The sequence below is a fragment of the Choloepus didactylus genome, chromosome 2 (genome assembly GCF_015220235.1).
Source record: "Choloepus didactylus isolate mChoDid1 chromosome 2, mChoDid1.pri, whole genome shotgun sequence".
Taxonomy (NCBI): Eukaryota; Metazoa; Chordata; class Mammalia; order Pilosa; family Megalonychidae; genus Choloepus; species Choloepus didactylus.
In genome coordinates, this window is record NC_051308.1 from 243,403,576 (window position 1) to 243,421,307 (window position 17,732).

General features: G+C 55.0%; 1 protein-coding gene across 3 annotated transcripts in view; it reads left to right on the top strand.

Moving 5' to 3' along the window:
- ACOT7 (acyl-CoA thioesterase 7) overlaps positions 1-17,732 on the top strand; it is a 100,432-nt gene that overhangs the window by 66,735 nt on the left and 15,965 nt on the right. For all 3 annotated transcript variants that reach the window (XM_037828658.1, XM_037828657.1, XM_037828659.1), the window contains exons 7-8: positions 2,369-2,485; positions 17,323-17,507. In XM_037828658.1, the coding sequence (XP_037684586.1) occupies positions 2,369-2,485; positions 17,323-17,507 (302 nt within the window). The remainder of the gene's footprint in view (positions 1-2,368; positions 2,486-17,322; positions 17,508-17,732) is intronic.

Below are 17,732 nucleotides of genomic sequence, written 5' to 3' on the forward strand. Positions count from 1 at the left end.
TGCTCTCACCTCCTCTGCCATCCAGATGCAGAACGCCAGGCTCACCTGCCGCAGGTCACCAGCCAGATGTGGCCTGGGCTCACCGACGGGCAGTTAATGCAGAAGCTGAGGCCACTGCCCCCTCCAAGGAGGCTCTTGATATGCATTTCCTCTTTCAGGTTTCACCCCCTTGGATTTGGAATGCCCATGCTTGGGCCTTGGCATGGGTGCCAAGGCCAGGAGAGCATCTTGGTGGCCTAGGCAAAGCTGCAGTAATGATTTAAAATTATCTTCCAGAGAAGTAAATAACCCTACGGAGACTCCTCACAAAGTAGTGTGTGACCTCTTATCTCAGGCCTCCGGGAGCTGAGTCACCCCTGCCTGGCTCCTGGTCCTCACCCCACTCACCTGGGGGACGAACCCTGGGGCCTGTGATTCGTGTTTTCTGCAGAAGAGCCGTTGTGCTCAGCATATTGTTTGCTGGGAATTTGAAGAACTGGGGTGCTAACAGCTGCCTGCATAGGCCGAGCAGAACGGCCTCACCCAGGGCTTAGAAAGCAGTTTTTAAGTGGCAAAGGCCAGCCGACTCCTACGTCATCTCCTCCTTGGTCTTCCAATTGTCATTTATCAGGACCTTCTTTCAGCTTCTGTGAGAGAAATTCAGTTCCATAAAAACATTTTTTTTTTTTTTAAATCAAGAACACCAATGTTTTAAAAGGCATTTTTTTTTATTATGGAAAAGTTCAAATACAAAAGTAGAGACAAGAGCAAATTGGACCCCCAGGGACCTGGGACCCAGTGCCAGCAACTGTCTACACGTGGCCAATATCATTTCGCTTATCACTGGATTATTTTAAAGCAAATCCCGGCCGTCCTATCATTTTACACATAACTACTTTGGTGTGTAGCTTGTAGCTCTAAAAGGCAATGATTTTGTTTCGTTTCTGTCTTTGTTTTTGTGTTTTGGTTGGTCTACATTTTTTTAAAATGGGATTTTATTGAGATATATTCATGCATCATACAATCCATCTGAGCTATACAATCACTGGCTCACACTATCATCACATAGTTGTGCCTTCATCGTCACGATCAATTTTAGAACATTTTCATAGCCCCAGGAAAAGAATAAAAATGAAAAAGAAAACCCAGAACATGTTTCTTAAACATCCACAGTACATTGTCACACCCTCCCCTCATATTTCCCCAGCTGCTCGGATTATTTTTCGGTTGGTCAGAATCCAGATCCAAACAGAACACACACACTGCACTTGCACGATGTGGTTCCTAAGTTGCTCCTGACTGCAGAGGTCCTTCCTGCTGTCGATTGTGTTCTTTCCACGTGGTGTCTTCCACTGTTTATTCATGTATATTTGAGTGAGGTCTCTGGGTTTTGTTTGTTCCGGTCATCATTTTGGTTAACTTTTTTTTAAATTGAGGTGAAATTCACATAACGTAGAATCGACCGTTTTAGAGAACAATCCAGTGGCATTTAGTGCTTTCACGTTGTTGTGCCACCACCACTTCCATCTGGTTCCAGAACACTTTTGTCGCCCCAGAAGGAAGCCCCTTCCCCCAAGCCCCCAGCAGCCGTCTCTGTGGAGTTGCCTGTTGTGGATATTTCTCATAAGTGGAATCAAACAACGAATGGTCCTTTGGGACTGGCTTCTTTCACTCACTGTGGTGTTTTCAAAGCCCATCCACGCTGCAGTATGAATCAGCACTTCGCTCCTTTTAATGGCCGAGGAATATTCTGTTGTATGGAGGCACCACATTTTGTTCCATCCACCCATGGACATTTGGGTTGCTTCCTCCTTTTGTCCTCTAGGAGGCACGCTGCTGTGAACACTCGGGTACAGGTTTCCGTGTGGACACGTTTTCGGTCCTCTTGGGTAGATCCCTAGGAGCAGAATTGCTGGGCCGTATGGTAGCTCCATGTCTAACCTTTTGAGAAACTTCCAAGCCATTTTCCAAAGTGACGCACCATTTTACATCCCTACCAGCCATGTATTGAGCATTTCAATTTCTCCACATCCTTGGCAACACTTATTATGGTCTGTCTTTTTTATTGTAGCCATCCTAGTGGACAAACCAGCTTTTGTAATGAAACTTTCCTGGCATGATAAGTGTCTGTAGAGGATCGAGAAGGGGTTGTCATTTTAACAGCTAGCGCATCTGCCGTGGTCATTTTCAGAAACTCTCAGGGAAGTCAGGTCTGAAAGATGAGCTGCACTCTGTCCCCACTGCACGTCCCCCGCTCCCACCGCTGGCTGCAGCCTCTTTGTTTTTCTGCTGCAGACTGGCTTAGCCGGAGAGAATTGTTTTTATTATGACTTGCTTCTGGGGCGTGAATCGTCTCTCCTCACCCTGTGTCTACCCTTCTCCTGTGCAGGCGTCACCATGAAGCTCATGGACGAGGTGGCTGGAATCGTGGCCGCGCGACACTGCAAGACCAACATAGTCACGGCTTCTGTGGACGCCATCAATTTTCACGACAAGATCAGAAAAGGTAACAGAGCTCTCTCGAGTGGAGATTGGGTCGGGTCCCCTTGCACCCAGAGGCCCTGGTGTCCTGGGCTCTGCCCATCTGCCCTGAGACGCGGGCAGCCATGGCTGTGTGCCTTGTCCCTGCTGGCGCATCTGTGGAGTTAGTGAAACGGTGAAGCCTGTCACTCAGAGACGACTGGGGCCTCTACCCTACTGAAGACCACAAAAATGCATCCTCTCCACGAGCAGGGCCCACTGAGGACCAGAACGGTCTGTCCCCATGACTGCAGCTGTGACATCTCGCTGTAGGCACATTTTACCATGATTTCACCCATGGCAAGTTCTCTACAGAGAAACTGTGGGGTCCCGGCCTCAGCCCCCTGTCAGCCTGCACTGCCCAGTGTTAGACAGAAATCCAACCCCAGGCCTCGGCCCCCGGCCGCCAGAATGGGCACCTTTGCCCACCCAGGTGGGAGGTGAGGCCACAGCAGTTTGTGTGTGTCTGAAGGGGAAGGCCAAGTTCCCGCCTGGCCCGGGGGATTCCCATCCATGTTTCCTCTTCCGAGATGAGGCTGTGGCCCCAGAGAAGTACCCTTTGTGGTGGGGGGCCTGGGGGTGCATGAGGGTGGAGGGAGCTGGCATTGACTTCGCCCCTAGAGCGGCTGCTGGCAGAAGCACCCTATGGGGGGTGGGGTAAAGCATCACACCTCCCCTCCGCGCTGGCCCTGCTCCCCCACAAGCCCATCAGAGGCCCCGGCCCCAGCCTCCCGAGCAGCGTCTAGAGTGGGCCCGGGCACGTTGAGACCCGTGTGGCTGTATCCAGACCCCACTGGGCCCTGGGGTTCGCTTCTGGATCTGCGCTCAGCCAAGTGCCCGAGTGTCGGGGCAGGAACGTCCTGGGGTTGGTGGTGTGGTTTGGCCGCCCTCCCATTGTAACCGAGGCGAGTTGGGTTCACCTTGGATCTGGTGGGTTGTGAGGGGAAGGAGAAGCTCGGTCAGCCGCATGGCCACATGCACGGGGCGCTGGTGTCACTTCAGAACTTTCCCCAAGCAGGTGGGTCTGGCCTGGTTGAGGTGCGTCCTCCATGGGGCTGGAGTGTTTCTGTGCTGCAGCCACAGACCCTTCCGGAAGGGAAGAGTCTCATTTTGTCACACCCCCCCATCTCTCTCCCTTCCCTCAGCCCCCCAGCCCCCCTCCCTCCCCCCAGGACCCCCACAGTATCCTTCCCTCCCCAGCTCCCCCTTGGTTTCTCTCCCTCCCCCCAGGACCCCCTCGGTCTCCCTCCCCCGGTTCCCCCTGGCTCCCTCCCTCCCTCGGTCCCCCTCCCGTCCCCCCTCCCTCCCGCCAAGCTCCCTCCTGACCTCTGGGTGCCTGGCTGCACAGGGAGAGACATTTGGGAGCAGAGATTGTTTGTTTTCTCAAGTGACGTGGTGTTTTGTGTATCAAGGAATTTGGACCACACCGAAATAACGGTCTGGCCTATTTCTGTGAAAGTGTCCCCAAGGGCCCCTTGGCACTGTCACACCTTATTTGTTGTTTTCTGAGGAACTTCGTTGTGCGAAGAAGCTGTGGCCTGTTTCTTCTGCCTGTGCTGTGGCTCTGTTCAGGAGCCTGCTGGGCTGTGTCCCCAGGGCTGAGTCTGTGGGTTTCAGAGGCAGGATCGAAAGATTGTGCCTCCCGTTCCGGGGTGGAGGTGGGGTTGGGGGGGTGCTGACGACCCTTGGGCCCCGACCCTGTCTGACGGTCGCCGTCCTCCCAGCTCGCCTCGCTGCCTGGCAGGGAAGTGCAGGGACGGGCTGCTGCACGTGGGGGCTCTCCTGGCCCTGGGCTCCGACCGCGTGCCCTGGAGGGGTCGGCAGTGGGGCTGGGGTGGGCCTCCCAGCTGCTGTTCCGCCCTCCTGGTGGGTGCTGCGGAGACCCCTTACAGTCCCACGGGACTTTCCCTCAGCTTGCGGGAGACTGGCTTCCAAGGGGCTGCTGTCCCCTGGCTGACTGTCCCTTCTTTGGCCTTGCAGTTTAGAAAGGGGGGCCAGGCTGGGGGGTCCTAGCGGGGGGTGATGCACCCGTTACAGGGACAGGGTGCAGACTGGCTCTCCAGAGTGCCAGGGAACTGCTGAGGGGACCCAGACCCGGCCTCGGAGTTGCCTGGGGCCTGGCCACACACCCACTGGCAGGTGTAGGTGCCAAGGCTGTGCTTCATGCAAAGAATGCGTTCTCTCCTGCAAGCTCTGTGCTTGCAGGCAGGAGCTCAAGAGCTCAAATCCTTCTGTGCCTCATTTACACGTCCTTCCCTTATTTGAGAAACCAGCAGGTCCAAGGATGCAGGAACAGGGGTCCACTCTGGGAGCTCAAAACCACCCCTGGTTTTCAGAAGGGCAGGGCTATTCTCAGAGGCCCCCAGCCTGCCTCCAAGAGTAGCCCCCCTGGAGCGACCTTGAGAGGCTGCGTGCTTGCTGGGCATAGGGCAACTGGAGCCTTTCCTGTGAAGAGCCCAGAGATGGGTCTGCCCCCAAAAAGCGGACCAGCGGGAGGCTCTGCTCTGTCCCCGGGGCACAGAGTTTAGCCAATGACAAGAACAGGCACCTGCAGAGACGAGAGGCCACCATTCTTTTCGATGGAGCATAATATTATATTGTTCTAAGTAGAATAACGTTTCATCAGCCTAAGAACTATTTTTAAAAATAGTTTCTTTTTAATTGTGGCAAAATATGCATAACATACAAATCATTTTAACCAAAGTGGACAATTCTTTGATATTAAGTACACCGACAATACTGTAATTTTCACAACTGTTTCCAGACCCTTCATCATCCCAAACCAAAACTCATTCTCATTTAGCAATAACCCCCTCCCCCACCCCTGGTCACCACCGTTCTGTTTTTGTCTGTATTAGTTCCTGTATTCTAAGAATCTCATGTAAGAGAAATCAACCCACATTTGTCTGTTTGCGTCCAGCTGATTTCACTCCCCGTGATGTCTTTACGTTTCACCCGTGTTGCAGCGTGGATCAGCACTTCACTCCTTTCCACGGGGAATTAATTTCCCCTTGTGTGCAGAGCCGCATTTTGTTCATCCAGTCATCTGCTGGTGGACCTTGGGCTGTGTCCACACCCGGCTATTGTGAATAACGCTGTGATGACCATCTGTCCGTGTCCCTGCTTTCAGTTCTTTTGGATACACACCTAAGAAAGGAATTGCCAAGTCACGTGGTTTAACTTTCTGAGGAACTGCCAAACGTTTTCCACAGCGGCTGCACCATTTTCATTCCCATCAACAATGTACAGGGGTTCCTGTTTCTCCGCATCCTTGCCAATGCTTGTTCTTTCCAATTGTTTTTTTTTTAAATAACAGCCATCCTAGTGGGTGTGAAGTGGTATCTCATTGTCGTTTTAATTTGCCTTTGTCTAATGGCTTAACAAAGTTGAGCATCTTTTCATATACTTATAGTCCATTTGAGTATCTTCTTTGGAGAAATATCTTTCAAATCCTTGGCTCATTTTCTTTTCTTGGCCCATTTTTAACTGGGTTGTTTGTCTTTTTGTTATTAGTTGTAGAAGTACTTTATATATTCTGGGTATTAGAGGCTTATCATATATATGGTGTGTTGGTTTGAAAGTGTCATGGACCCCAGAAGAGCCATGATCTTTTAATCTAATCTTGTTGGGTAGAACCTTTTGACTGTTTCCGGGGAGATGTGACCCACCCGACTGTGGGTGAGACCTTTGATTATATCATTTCCATGGAGATATGATCCTGTCCATTCTGAATGGATCTTAATTAGATCGCTGGAGTCCTTTAAGAGAGCTCACGGAAACAAGGAGCTCAGCGAAGCTGAGAGAGACATTTTGGAGTGAAGCTAAGATATGTAATCCAGAGTTTGCCCCGGAGAAGCTGAAAGGACCCCCCAGATGTTTAGAAAGAAACACCCTGGGAAAATAAGCAAGGATGTGCAGGAGCTGAGAGAGAGAAGGTAAGAGAGACAGAAGCCCAAAAACGTTTTGGAGAAAGCCATTTTGAAACACAACCCAGGAGCAAAGGACCAGCAAACACCAGCCATGTGCCTTCCCAGCTGAAAGGGGTGTTCCAGACCCCGTTAGATACCTTCAGTGAAGGTATCCTCTTACTGAAGCCTTAGTTTGGACACTTTTATGGCCTTAGAACTGTAAATTTGTAAACTGATAAACACCCTTTATAAAAGCCAATCCATTTCTGGTATTTAGCGTAACAGCAGCTTCAGCAAACCAGAACATATGGTATTCTAGTTTGTTAATGCTGCTGTTTTGCAAAATACCAGAAATGGATTGACTTTTATAAAGGGGGTTTATTTGGTTACAAAATTACAGTCTTAAGGCCATAAAGTGTCCAAGGTAATGCATCAACAATTGGGTACCTTCACTGGAGGATGGCCAATGGTGTCTGGAAAACCTCTGTTAGCTGGGAAGGCACGTGGCTGGCGTCCACTTGCTACCAGGTTGTGTTTCAAAACAGCGTTCTCCAAAATGTTGCTCTTGGGGTGTTTTGTCCTCTCTTAGCTGTAGCTCCTCTTCAAAATGTCAGTCTCAGTTGCCCTGAGGTCCTTCTGTCTGTGATCACTCCAGTGATCCAATTAACACACAACCTGAATGGGCTGGAGCAATACCTCCGTGAAAATTATTCAATCAAATGTTTCACTCACAGTTGATTTGAGTTACATCTCCATGGAAACACTAAAAAAAATCCAAATCTAATCAACACTAATACATCTGCAACCACAAGACTGCATCAAAGAACATGGCATGTTTTGCAACTATTTTCTCCCATTTTGTAGGTTTTCTTTTCACTTTCTTGATGATGTCCTTTGATGCACAGAATTTTTCATTTTGAAGAAGTCCATTTTATCTAGTTTTTTTCTTTTGTTGCTTGTGTTTTGGGTGTAAAATCTATAAGTCCATTGCCTACTTCAAGGTCTTGAAGTTATTTCCCCATGTTTTCTTGTAAGAGTTTTATAATGTTAGCTCTTGTATTTGTCTTTGATCCATTTTTAATTAATTTTTGTATATGGTGAGAGGTAGGGTCCACATTCATTCTTTTGCATGTGGATTTGCAGTTCTCCCAGCACCATTTGTTCAAGAGGCTTTACTTTTCTCATTGAATGGACTTGGCACCCTTTCCGAAAATCAACTGGCAAAGATGTGCGTGTTTAACTCTGGGCTCTCAGTTCTATTCCATGGTCTGTATGTCTTACAGACACGCATGCACAACCCCAAATAGCCGCTGATTCCCCTGGAAGAGGGACCCACCCCCAAAGGCCAACCTGCCACAGTGGGGGAAAGCCCAGAAAGTAAGATATTGCCAGTCACATGTGTCAACGTGTATGCACTTCCTGCGGCTGCCACAAGTGATCACAATGTCAGTGGCTTGAAACAACACAAGCTCTTTCTCTCATAGTCCTGGAGGTCAGGAATTTAGAATATATCTGCAGGGCTGGATCCTTCTGGAGGCTCCAGGGGAGAGCCCCTCACTCTGCTGGCCTTTCCCAGCTTCTAGAGGCCGTCAGCCTTCCTTGGCTCAGGGTCCCTTGCTCCAGCCCGTTTCTGGTGCCCTGTCTCCCCTGCTTCCCCCAACCGGCTGGTCCAGGAGATCCTCCTGTCTCGGGATTCCCAACTGAGACCCACCTGCACAGTCCGCTGCCACAGGAGGCCACGTCATCAGCGGTTCCAGGCATTAGGGGAACAGCTTTGGGGGACCATGGTTGTGCCCACCCCAGGTGCTGTCTTGGCAGTTGTCACGTTACTCCCTGCCTTACACATTTCAATGTATTTTATTAGAAAAACTGACTGGCTTGCTCAGATTGGAGGCCGGACGTGCTTTGCTGAATCTCCCCTCGGTTCCTTGTGAAACCACCTTCTCAGTAGTCGGGTCCTTTGGGCATTCTCTGCCAACACCAGCCACGGCCCTACTGGGTGTCAGGTGGGGCGTCTTTCGGGAAATCATGCCTGCAGCTTTGCATCGTCGAAGCAATGGCACCAGAAGGTCAGAAGAGTACACGGTGCTTCAGCCTGGAAGGATGTGTGCTGAGGCGGGAGAGCCCCCTGCACCCAGGCACTTTTCAGGGCCACAAACACTGCACAAATCCCTGCTGACGGGCCGGCGTCCTTCGGTGGACCCCGACTCTGGCTCACACACCGCAATCTCGTGGAGCCCCCGTCGCTGCCCACCCAGACCCCGGAGGGCCCACCTGGTAGGTGCTGGCCTGCGCCCCTCCCACACCACCACCACGTTCACGTCTCTAAATGTCTGCGGTCTGGTGACTTCTCTGTCACAGGGGCTTGGTGGCCGCCCGAACCCCTCTGCCTGGCATTCAGAGTGCACTGTGAGGCTGCCCGTCTGGGGGTGCAGCCCCCTCACCTGGGCACCCGGCAACGCGGCCCCAGACACACACGCAGGCAGCTGAGCGGAGGGAAGGAGTGCTTCTCCGTGAGTGGGCTGTGTCAGACCCTGCGTCACCGCCCTGTGCCTCGTCTCCTTCCTTGGGGGCAACGGAACATGGGAAGTGGCCCTTAGGACCCCTGCTCCCTGTGACTTTTCCCCCAACAAAGGTATTATGCACCCATGCCAGCCACCTGCAGAGGTGTACCGTGCGGTGTGGCTCTCAGGTCCCTGCCTGAGCTTCTAGAACCTACTCATTGGCCAGGGTGCTGAGAACTCAGAGCCGCTCGTGGGAAAGCACGACAAACCTGAAAGCACGTCCTTCGTCTTTGGCACCGGTGCCATTCCGAGCAAGCAGCTGGAGCTGGAAATGTGAACTCACTCAAGTACTAATTTTTTTTTTTTAGTCAAAATGTTACAATATCAGGTAACATCCAGATAAGTTGAAGAGGAAAACTCGTCCCCTCTGACTTAATGGTTTGGGAAGCTGTTGTTAGGAAAAACTGAAGTTGACGTTTTCTTGTGGAGAACCAGTCCTCCCAGGCTAGGGGCTATGACAGTGGAAAATGAGGCATGTTTCTAGAAAAGGTTTTGGGGTGTGTTATGTAAGAAATTCCAAAGTTAGCTCATTGTTTCCACACTTTCCTTAAGAGAGTTCACTGCTTCAGTTCTTTGTAGAGCTCAAGCGCTGGGCTGTTCTTAAACTTGGAAACACTTGGCAACCTCCCCGGCTTGGTCACAGCTATTTTTTATTATTCTGTTTTCTTTTCCAAATCCCTGGCACACTGCTGACACTGGGGAGACGCCAGTCTGTGGGGGAGTTGGGCAGGGGCCCTGGCAGCCCCCGCACTGCCTCTGCCCGCAGGCTCCACCAGGACGAACAAAACCAAACAAGTCAGCTGCACTTCGCCAGCCAGCCCACCACAGGCGCTCGATGTCTGTAACCATCCCAGAGGTTTTTTACGCACTTTCGAGCGCCTGGCCTTGTATTCAGTGCTCCGTCCGCAACCCTGTGCCCAGCCCTATGAGACAGATGGGCCCTGGCATCATGCCCACTTTTCCGATCAGGAAACTGCAGTTCCAAGAAGTGAAGAAAGCTGCCCACAGCCACAGAGCTGGTCAGAGATGGTGCCAGGAGCGGGGGACGGAACGCCAGCCTGGCTGATCACCTGCGGCGCAGCCCACCTCAGATGCCACGGCCGTCCTGCTCCCCATACAGTCGTGTGTGAGACCCCTGGCTTCCTTGAAGTCCCGGGGGCTCGTACCAGTCAGTGGAGTCAAGCCCCAGGTAGGACAGCACCCTGCTCCGTTTCCCTCTCATCAGCCTTAGCACAGGGGCCCTTGACTGCACTGAGTTCGGAGACAGTCCACTGTGCCAGGCCCCCACCTCCACAGCGCCATGCTTTCTAAGTTGGCAGCTTTGCCTGCCAAGCTGTGGGCGTCCACCTGTGCTGCCCAGTGCAACGGCCACTGGCCACGCGTGGCTCCTTTAAAGTAAACTGATGTCAATGGAATTAGAAACTTAGTTCCTTGGCTGCACCAGCCACGTTTCCAGTGCTCAGCAGCCACGTGTGGCGTCTATATTGGACAGCAGAGATACAGAACATGTCCACGTCATGGAAAGCACCACTGGGCAGGGCTGGTGTCTGGACTTGTTCGGGCATGCCTGGCCCAGGTGCCGGGTGCTGGGTCTGGCGGGTGCTCAGGAGGGGCTTGCCGTGATCAGCTGAGGCCCTGGGACTCCCATGCCCCCTTCGGTCAAACGACGAGACTCCAGCACCTATGAGGACCCGAGCTGGTGTCCGAGTCAGGGCAGGCAGGGCCTTCTGGGGAGCAGCCTGTTCTTCCAGAGTTCTGTGGGTACGCGGCGCCCGCTGTCTGCGGGGAGCACCTCTCCGGTGTTTTTGGCCAGGTTGGGATTCACTGAGCAGGGCCTGCTGCCGACTTCCTGGGTGCCGACGAGGGTCTGCTCTTCTCTGGAACGCACAAGAGAAATCTGATTTTAGCTCCGACCCCCGAATCCAGATCAGAACCAGCTGGAGCTGCCAAGTAAGACACTGACGAGACCGAGAAGATGCAGTGCAAATGTGCCCTTCGTTCCTGGTGGAGGCCCTTCCGACGCACTAACGGCGGGCCGTGCCGTCCTCGCTGGCGGAGTGAGGAGGTGGCGCCGCAGGTCACTGAGCACCTTCCTGCCCCTTGCTCTGCAGTGGGAGGGCCCTCAGCGCCCTGGCTGGTGTCGCCGTTAGGGTCCACATCTTCTCTCTCGGAGCCTCAGACGGGTTTCCGGATTCTTCTGGCTGTCACAGAGCCCCTGCCGGAAGCATGGAAGGGCAGTGGTGGATGGTAGCTGTGCACGGAGGACAGCGCCTTTTTAGTCATTCTCTGAGCTTCATAAAGTATTGTGCTCCTGATTTTTACACTCACTTTCTGGTGCCCAGAGAAACAGCGAGCCACTTTAAGGTTATCCAGTTAGCTTCCACCCATAGGTTAGTTTGCTATGGCTGCTGTGACAGGTTAACAAAAACCTGCCGGCTTGAAACAACACGTGTTTACCTTGTGGTTCTGTAGTTTAGAAATCCGAAATGGGTCTCACAGACTGAAATCAGGCTGCGTTCCTTTCTGGGGGCTCCAGAGGAGCTTCTGTTCCCTGGCCTCTTCCGGCTTCTGGAGGCCACCTGTCCTCGTCCCCCTCTCCCGTCAGCAAAGCAGCAGCGTGGTGCCTTCTGGCCTCTACTCCCAGGCATGGCTCTCTCGACCCTCCTCTCCTGCCGCCTCCTTCCACTGATAAAGACCCCTGGGTAACCCAGCCTCATCTCCCCACCCCGAGGTCTGTAACTTTGCCACGTCTGCCAAGTCCCTTTACCGACCACGATGGCTCCTGACTTGGGTTCCAGCCCTTGGTGAGCTTGGCCTTCTGCCCACTGCATATTCTCCGACCAGCGCTGGGGCAGGTGCTGGTTTAGCACCCAGGAGAGCCAGAAGGGGCTGCCTGGCCCTTGGACCTGGACCTCTGGTCCGGCAGCCATCCTTACGCATCGGGAGCCCCAGGGCCCCCACCTCTGGGGCCAGGCTCGTCGCTGGAGGGCCAAGCGCAGGGTTCAGTCTTGTCTCCAGGTGTGACCTGGAACGACTGCCAGCCTGCGACCCAGGGAGAAAGGCGGAGGATGTTTGAAGGCGTTGTTATCCCAAGTTCTTCACAAACCTAAAAGAACATTCCTTCGCTGAGGCAATAGCCCATTCGGTTCATTTGGGCAGCATTTGAAGCAGCTTCTCGCCCAGTGTCCTAGTTTGCTAATGCTGCAGAATGCAAAACGCCAGAGATGGACTGGCTTTTATAAAATGGGGGTTTATTTCACTACACAGTTACAGTCTTAAGGCCACAAAGCATCCAAGGTAACACCCCAGCAATTAGGTACCTTCACCAGAGAATGGCCAATGGCATCCGGAAAACCTCTGCTAGCTAGGAAGGCAGCTGGCATCTGCTCCAAAGCTCCGGCCTCAAAACGGCTTTCTCCCAGGACGTTCCTCTCTAGCAAGCTTGCTCCTCTTCAAAACGCCACTCACAGCTGCACTCCCTTTTTTCTCTCTCTGAGTCAGCTCATTTATATAGCTCCACTGATCAAGGCCCACCCCGAATGGGTGGGGCCACGCCTCCATGGGAACATCTCATCAAAATTATCACCGACAGCTGGGTGGGGCACACTCCAAGCAAATCCAACCATCAAGAAAACGTCTGCCCCACAAAACTACAAAGACAATGGCATTTGGGGGACGCAATACACTCAAACCGGCACACCCAGTATAAAAGTGCCTGCTGCAGAAAAAGGAAAACGTAGGGAGCGATTTGTTTTAAATGTCACTTCTAACTGTTGGGATTCTTTCCCCCCCTCCAAACGCACGCAGCCTTCTCGAGACGTTGTCAGAGCAAACCGCGGGAATGTTCTTCCACCAGGGGTGGGGGTGCCCGTTCCCCGAGAGGCTGTTTGCCACAGCTCTCAGACCCCACACGAGCTCACTGTCCTGGGCTCCTGTCCCCAGGATGTGGTGAGCACAGGGCGGCTGTGACTGAGCACCACACGCTGGGGGCTCGGAACAACGGAAACACACTATCTCGTGGTCCCCGAGGCTAGAGGACTGAAACGAGCTGTTGCTGAGCCACGCACCCTCCGGAGGCTCCAGGGAGGCTCTGGCTCCTGGCCATCGAGGCGCGCTTCCTCGGTTAGCACACGCCTCCTCCCCCATCTGGCCATCCCTGTCCACTTCTCCCCTTCCGCTGAGGACAGCAGTCGTGTGGGATCTGAGCCGCCCTCATCCGGCGTGGCCTTGACTTAACGAAGTTCATCTTCAAAGCTCGTTTCCCAACAGGGTCCTGCTCGTAGGACCAGGATTAGGCTCGAACAGGTCTTTGTAGGGGACACAAGGCAACCCCCAACAGGAGGTGACAGAGCAAGGGTGGAGCCACAATTGATGGGGTTTCCTTTAAAAATATCAACAAAGTCACCCCTAAAATGGCAGCGAGGCCTGGGGAGCCCTTGTGAAGATGCCCTGAGACCAGCATCCTGAGTGGGCTTTTCAGGGTCACCTCTGTCCGCTGTGCCCCCTGGAGCTCGGACACGGCCTGAGCCCTGGGCATCCCACGCACAACCCTGTCTGCTCAGTGGCCGCCCTGGGATTTGAGCCCCTGGTCCTGGATGTCTCCCACAGGGCGCGTGCCTTTGTCCCCGGGTGTTTGTTCCAGGGCCTCGGCAAGCCCTGCTTTCCACAGGAACATCCAGCTTTTGCGGGTTCCCTCTCTGGCTCTTCCCACTTCAGAGCCTCAGGAGAGCCAGATGCTGCTCTCCCAGCCTCCCCCGCCAGGACCACACTCCCCGTGCCCGTCCCGGGACACACAGCTGCTGGCCTCGTGGGGTCACAGCTTGCCCAGTGCTGGTGGGAAACCCCGTGCCCGGCTGGCCTACTTCCCCCTCGAGCTGGTCCTGCCAGCTCTCAGATCAAAGGCTGCCCTCCTGGGAGGTTTGGGAGAGTCCCGCGGTGGCCCTTCTGCCCCTCTGGCCCCTCCAGCCCCCCCGAGTCCTCAGCTGCCCGAGTCCCACGGTCCTGGCTCTACCCCACTCCCCTTCCCGGCTCAGGCTTTCTGTGGCAGCTCCTGAGACAGACTGAAATGAACAAGAGATCGAGCTGGACTCAGGGTTCCTCTCCCTTTGTCCGAGGGGGCCCCCCAGTGTCCTGCGCTTCCTTGGTGCCAAGTTTGTGGCCAGGGTGTGGACAAGCAGGCAGGCGGCCAGATCAGGGGCCACGAGAGCCGGCACGCAGACCCCTGTGGAGGCTGCTCCAGCCGCTCCCAAGGCCCTCTGTGCCCGAGGGGGCGGGAGCAGAACAGCTGGACCTCACGGGCAGGAGGCCCGACCGGCACCCTCACTGTCCGCCCCCTGTGGGGTGGCCGCTTCCAAGTATATGTTCCAGCTGGGGCCCTGGCATTGCCCTTCGAGCCCCTTGGGCCTGGCTGCTCCCCAGCCCTGACGCACGGCCACGTTGTGTGGCCTCCTGCGTTTGTGGCCTCGGCCACATGGTGACGACTCTGTTGGCAGCTTGGACGGTCAGGCTCAGTTCCGGCCGGAAGCTTCCAGAGCTCTCAGAAGGCCATTGAGGCAGAGAGCGAGGGGTAGCATGGGAGGACACCTTTGGAGGCTAGGGTGTTTTCTCCCATAAAACTGGGAGCCATCACTGGTGACTCCAAGCTCTCCTTCTCTTGGGTCCTGAGGGGCTGTGATACTGCGGTAGCTGGCGGGGACTGGGGGAGCTGCTGGAGGTGGAGGCTCTGGGCGTGAGCCCCCCTCTCCTCTTGGAGCCGACACAGGTGGGCATGGCTGGACGTACCCAGGAAGGCAGGGGCAGGGCCCTAAGGTGGGGGGACCTTCCTGAGGCACCTCTTTAGGGCCCCTTCCCGGGCGGCCGTGTTGGGTCAAACACCTGACTGGATGTGGGGGGCTTGCTCCCCGTGGGACCCCTGGCGCTGGCTGTGGGGTGCGCCTCTGAGGGGAAGGTCTGGGGAAGAGGAGGCCCTTGGCTGGTGTCCACACGAGCTCCTGGCCACGTAGGGATTCTGGAAGCTCCGTGCTCTCGCCCAGGAACAGCTGGGCCTGGAATTGGCTGTCTGTCTTCAAACCATCCAAACTTGATGCTTCACACGCTTCAGCCCTTCCCCTTACAGTTCCAGCATGGCAATCCCTGAGTCAAGTTTCCAGCTTTAAAATTTCTACTGCAGCGGCCAGCCAAGATTAAAGCATGCAGCTTGTTTTAGAATAATGATGTTGCTCTCTCTGAAGGAAGAGAAGGTTCAGGTTTTGGTTGTAATTGAAAAATTCCCAGGCCACTGTGAAGCAACAGTTGTATCGGGAGCCCTAAGTGCACTCAAGGCAGTCTGCTCCTTGTTGATTTGTTTCGTGCTCAGAGAACCAACCTGCTGAATTGCCCGAAATCTCTTTTGATTGATGTCAGAAGTTTCTTTCGGTTATTAACACAGAAATTAAACTCTTAACTAGCTGTGCACAGCCATTACAGGTGGGCTGGGGGGACAGCAGAGGGGCGTTTCCTGGTCTTTCTCCAAAGAAACGGTCCCTGTTCTAAGACCCCTGGATTTTGTGCACAGCCACTCCTTCCGGCGTGCAGAGGGCCCTGGAAGTCCTTGCTGATTTCCTCCCGTGAGAAGGCCTTGTTCCTGCCTCTTGCCTCTTGGCTCACGGCCCTGAGTCTTCCATGACTGTCAGTGAGGGCATCAGCTGGGCCCTGGGGGTGGGAGGCTGAGACGCCGTGGTCACCCTCGCGGCGGCCCTCCGGGGCCACCTGCTCAGCCTGCCCGCAGCTTGGCTGGGAATGAGGCCGGGCTTCTTCCCGCGGTGTGGCATCTGGGGGCTGCTCGCGGGACGCTGTGGCCGTGACTCTAACACACCTTCCAGCTCCCGTAACACCACCCGCCACTGACCGCACAGCTCCTTCCGTCCCACCCAGGCATGGCCGGGCCCAGCAGGAAGCTCTCCCTGTAAGTACAAAGCTGAACCTAGCGTGGAGAATCCCGAGTCTCATAACACGTGTCATAACCACTCCTGCCTCTGGCTGCTCATGCACTCATCCCTGACGATCGCCACGCTGCTCCCCACCTGCCTCTCCTCTGGTTCTCTCTGAGCCTGTCTCGTGGGGCCTGCCCAGGTGGAGCTTGGGCATCGGGGTTCCTGGAGCTTTGCTCTTAAAGGTCCTCGTGACGAGAACAGGTTCCCCTGGAGCCGGCCCCAGTGGCCTGACTTTGGGATGTTTTCTTGAGCCTTCTGGTCAAGGGGTACCCGGCCACCTGGTGTCAAGGGGAGGTCACAGCAGCCAGGTGTCGGCCCCTCACCTGCACCCCCACCCCCATTAGGGGTGCCTGGTAGACAACATCATCAATAATGATAAAAATGGCCGGGTGCTGGGGCCGCTCTCCTCCAGGCACCAGGCTCAGTGCTTTGCTAAGAAGGGAGGACCCAGGGCGGGTGGGGGGAGCCTAGGGCCAGGAGGGTGGGGAAGGGTGGGAGACACCGCAGGGTGTGCTGTGCAGTGAGCTTGGGTGAGGACCGAGACGAGAGCACCAGACACCAGGGAGAGGTGTGGGAACGAATGTGTGGTTTTGAGTGTCACCGTCATCAGTGAGGAAACACACACTGGCGGCTTGGGTCAGGAGGACGGAGGAGAGGCCGATTCCCAGCAGCACAGGCGGGGAGCCCCATCCCATCACCGCCTCTAGCAGGGAGGTGACGAGAGGTCGGCCGGACAGTCTTGTGTGACCCGACCCAGGAATGGGTGTACAGGCCACCTTGCGGCTCCCCAGGCTGTGACCTTATGGTACAGACCGAGAAGGGTGAGCCCCCACGCCTTGCCAGGGACATGTGGCCGAGGGCAGCATGCTGGGAACAGGGAAAGAAGCGTCTTTGGTGATGCTCAGTGCGACGGGCGACTGGCCCGCATCTTGGAGGGTCTGCCGTGGGCTCCGGGGGACCCCAGGAAGGCAGGACTGAGCCTCACTCCACTCAGCCAAACAAAAGTGGGCTGGGGGCTTGTCCGTCAGGGGCCGGAGGGACTCTGGAAGGGTCCTGGCTATGCCCCCACTCCTCGGGTCCTGGAGAGTGACCCCTGCTTATGGGAGGGGAGCTCCAGCAGCCCCCAAGATCCTTTTCAACTCTGGGTTTTGTGTGGGTGATCGAAAGACATGTCCACTCACTACAAAGATAAAAATCCATGGGCTACTAATGAAGCATTCTAATGTTTTGCCATTTAAATTCCATCGTAGCTGCTAAAATCCTCTGTGCTCCCTAACCGTGCCTGGGTTCACTGTGGTTAATAACCTGCTCCTCGTCGCTGTCCAGCCCTGCCTGTCCCCACGGGGAGCCCCTGTAACGCCCACTCTCCGTGTTCTGCAGGATACGTGATCACCATTTCGGGGCGCATGACCTTCACGAGCAATAAGTCCATGGAAATCGAGGTCTTGGTGGACGCCGACCCCGTGGTGGACAACGTGCAGAAGCGGTACCGGGCGGCCAGTGCCTTCTTCACCTACGTGTCCCTGAGCCCGGAGGGCAGGTCGCTGCCCGTGCCCCAGCTCCTGGTGAGTGGACCTGGCCGCCACGTGGGTCCTGGGCCCATCCTCCGGCCGGGCTGCCCTCCCGCTGCTGGCCTTCCGGGGGCAGGGGCCCCCCACTGGCCCCCTCCACACAGTCGTGCCCAGCTCAGCTCCCAAGGGTCCAGAGCTGTCGGCCGTCAACCTCTGTGCACTTGGGGGAGACATGAGAAGCCCCGTTACATTTCCTAGGGGATAAGGGCTGGTCGCCAG